Source organism: Manduca sexta, chromosome 19 (genome assembly GCF_014839805.1).
Source record: "Manduca sexta isolate Smith_Timp_Sample1 chromosome 19, JHU_Msex_v1.0, whole genome shotgun sequence".
NCBI classification, from domain to species: domain Eukaryota; kingdom Metazoa; phylum Arthropoda; class Insecta; order Lepidoptera; family Sphingidae; genus Manduca; species Manduca sexta.
Genome location: NC_051133.1, coordinates 14,146,523 through 14,149,075, shown reverse-complemented (window position 1 = coordinate 14,149,075; position 2,553 = coordinate 14,146,523). Strand labels below are relative to the sequence as shown.

The 2,553-nt window shown below is 33.6% G+C and overlaps 1 protein-coding gene across 1 annotated transcript; it reads right to left on the bottom strand.

The window, feature by feature from the left end:
• Nucleotides 1-325: 325 nt before the first annotated feature.
• On the bottom strand, nucleotides 326-894 carry LOC119189853 (liprin-alpha-2-like). Its single transcript, XM_037440537.1, has one exon. The coding sequence runs from the start codon at nucleotides 617-619 to the stop codon at nucleotides 326-328; it is 294 nt and encodes a 97-aa protein (XP_037296434.1). The 5' UTR covers nucleotides 620-894.
• Nucleotides 895-2,553: the final 1,659 nt, after the last annotated feature.

Below are 2,553 nucleotides of genomic sequence, written 5' to 3'. Positions count from 1 at the left end.
TCCAAATATGTATTGTCTAATAAATATAATCGACAATGTAATAGCTACTTCTAAATGCTAACCAAATAATAAATCAACACTTTATACAGTAGAGAGCCAATTAAAATATTTGTCAAATCAAATAACTTCAGGAGAATTTCGTATTTTCATAGGGAATACTATCTATGTTTTAGTTTCGTAAATTTACTATATAATTTTTACATAACTCTAAAATATAATATGCATCCTAATTAGTACATATACACATATGTACACACAGGAGAAGGATGCATTGTCTTATTTAATAAGACTCGCAGTTCAAAACGCTAATCGCGACAAGCTAAAACTAAGGACAGGGTGAGCTTTGCAGTAGTGGGTAGTGGGCACTGACCTGGGGCAGGTTGGCGGCGATCTGTCTCTGCAGCGAGTCGCGCTCCTTCTCCACCTCCTTGAGCCGCAACTCCGAGTCACCGAGCCGCTCCTGCGTCTCCCGCAGGCTCTCCACCAGCTTGTCCCTCTCGTCCAGCATAGACACCATAAGCTGTTCGAAGTTCGCATCCTCGCCGGATAGCTGCGAACTCCGCTGGCTGATACTGTCCTCGGATATCGTGGGCATCACGTCGCACATCATATTCCACATTTTAATTTAACATCAAACCAGAATACTTATCGTACACGACACACCGAAAATACAATTTCGATCACTGATTATTACATATGTTCCGGCACAAACGTTACCTAAATCTAACGCACGTAACGCGCGGAAGCAGTTTCACATCGTAACAACATTCGTATAAGACTTTAGTCAAGAATTCGGGAGACATTCTATTTCGATATTTAGAAAGACACACCTAAAAATCGCACTCCTACGATTCCATACTATCATGGCTCAAGCGGCATGTCTGCCATCTTGGAATGGAACGTCACTCACATCAAAGAATAAATAGTCGTATATTTCAGAGACATGCAAATAGGTAACTTGTACTTCTAGGGCATCATTATAATCAAACATACATTTTATTTTATTTACAACTAGCTCTTGGCTGCGGCTTCACCCACGCGATAAAGTTTTTCTGGGGTAATTATTTTCCTAAAGTAAATGTAGCTTATAGGAAATTAACGCATTCAAACAAGGTTTTTAGATTTATATATTAAAATAGATTATTGAATAAAATGCATTTGCGGACAGACTTAAATTATATCATAGCCTCATTTAGACGATGCAATTATTGATAACAATAATTATGCTATTTAGACGTAGTCGGGAACTAAAAACGTGTATGCAATTATGTCATATAAGAATCGTTTCAGCAACTTTCTCGCCAACTATGACTATTTCCTTGATGATATTTTTCTCGAAGATGGTACATTTTTATTAAATATCTGTTAAAGGCTAAATACGTTTGTTGTTAACGCTAGGCGCGTATTTTCTGTCATCGCGGGCGAAAATTACCTCATATTTGCGCATATTCAACCAGTGCATCGTTTTTATGTCCTTTTAAGAATAACACGTGCGTAGCTTGAAAATTGTTTAGTCTCAACGAGGCTTAATTTATTCGTAGTTATAATACGTACAATTTGATTCTCGGATAAGATATTATATAATTCAATAATCTAAGAGTATTTGTAGATTAAGTTTAACTACTTCAAAAATATTGATGTGCATGAATGTTGAAGGGTTTACGAAGATCTCTTCATAAACAGAATATATTGTGGTTATGGTCTTTTACAGAAAATATTACATAAATATACTTACTTACTAGCTTCAGAAAAATTCATATTATCACGGACATATCACCTACAATGTAATTCTTTTATATTCAATTAAACAAAGGTATTAAACTAAATTTACATTTCATCAGGATATTTTAATAATTGTCATCGATTTTTCTAACTATTCATGTTATATATAAAAATCAATGTTTAATTGTTTATTATTTCTTAAATGCGCTATTTCACCACTCTATCGAGTTTAATCCAACTCTATCAACTTATTGTGTGTATTTTGGCCAATGTGGTAAGGATAATACAATCTTACAGTAGGTAGGTATAAGTAGAAGGAAGTTACTTTAATGGTCTTTTAAAAACATGTAACATATTTACACGCGCTTCTTCACGCATTGACACGCGCTAAGTAAAATAAAATTGAATAATATTATAATATTGTATTTTATGCGGAATAGGTGTAATACTTTACCATGAATAGTTACAAGATCCTTAGACTTATTCTTTGACTGTGATAGCCGTTCCGCCGATTACAGCTTATGTCAATAGATGACGCTAAAATCCTGTGAATGAAATTTACAAAGACTGTTACGCTAAAAAATATTATATGACATGGACTTTGACATGGACAATACAAATAATAAGATCAAAAGATTAAAAGGAGTAATAAATAAAATGTATTATGTCTTGTTTTTTTGGATATTCTAGGTATTTATAATAATATTTATATTTGATTGCTATGTTAGAAAATAGAAATTCGTTCGGGAATATCTGACTTTACTTTTGACACAGTCACACTGTATTTGTCAATAAAAACTTTGACATTTTCTACATTTTGTTGGCGAAAAA

What these genes read in the sequence shown, in the direction of transcription:
- LOC119189853 (XM_037440537.1), bottom strand. Translation starts at nt 619, where the DNA reads ATGTGGAATATGATGTGCGACGTGATGCCCACGATATCCGAGGACAGT.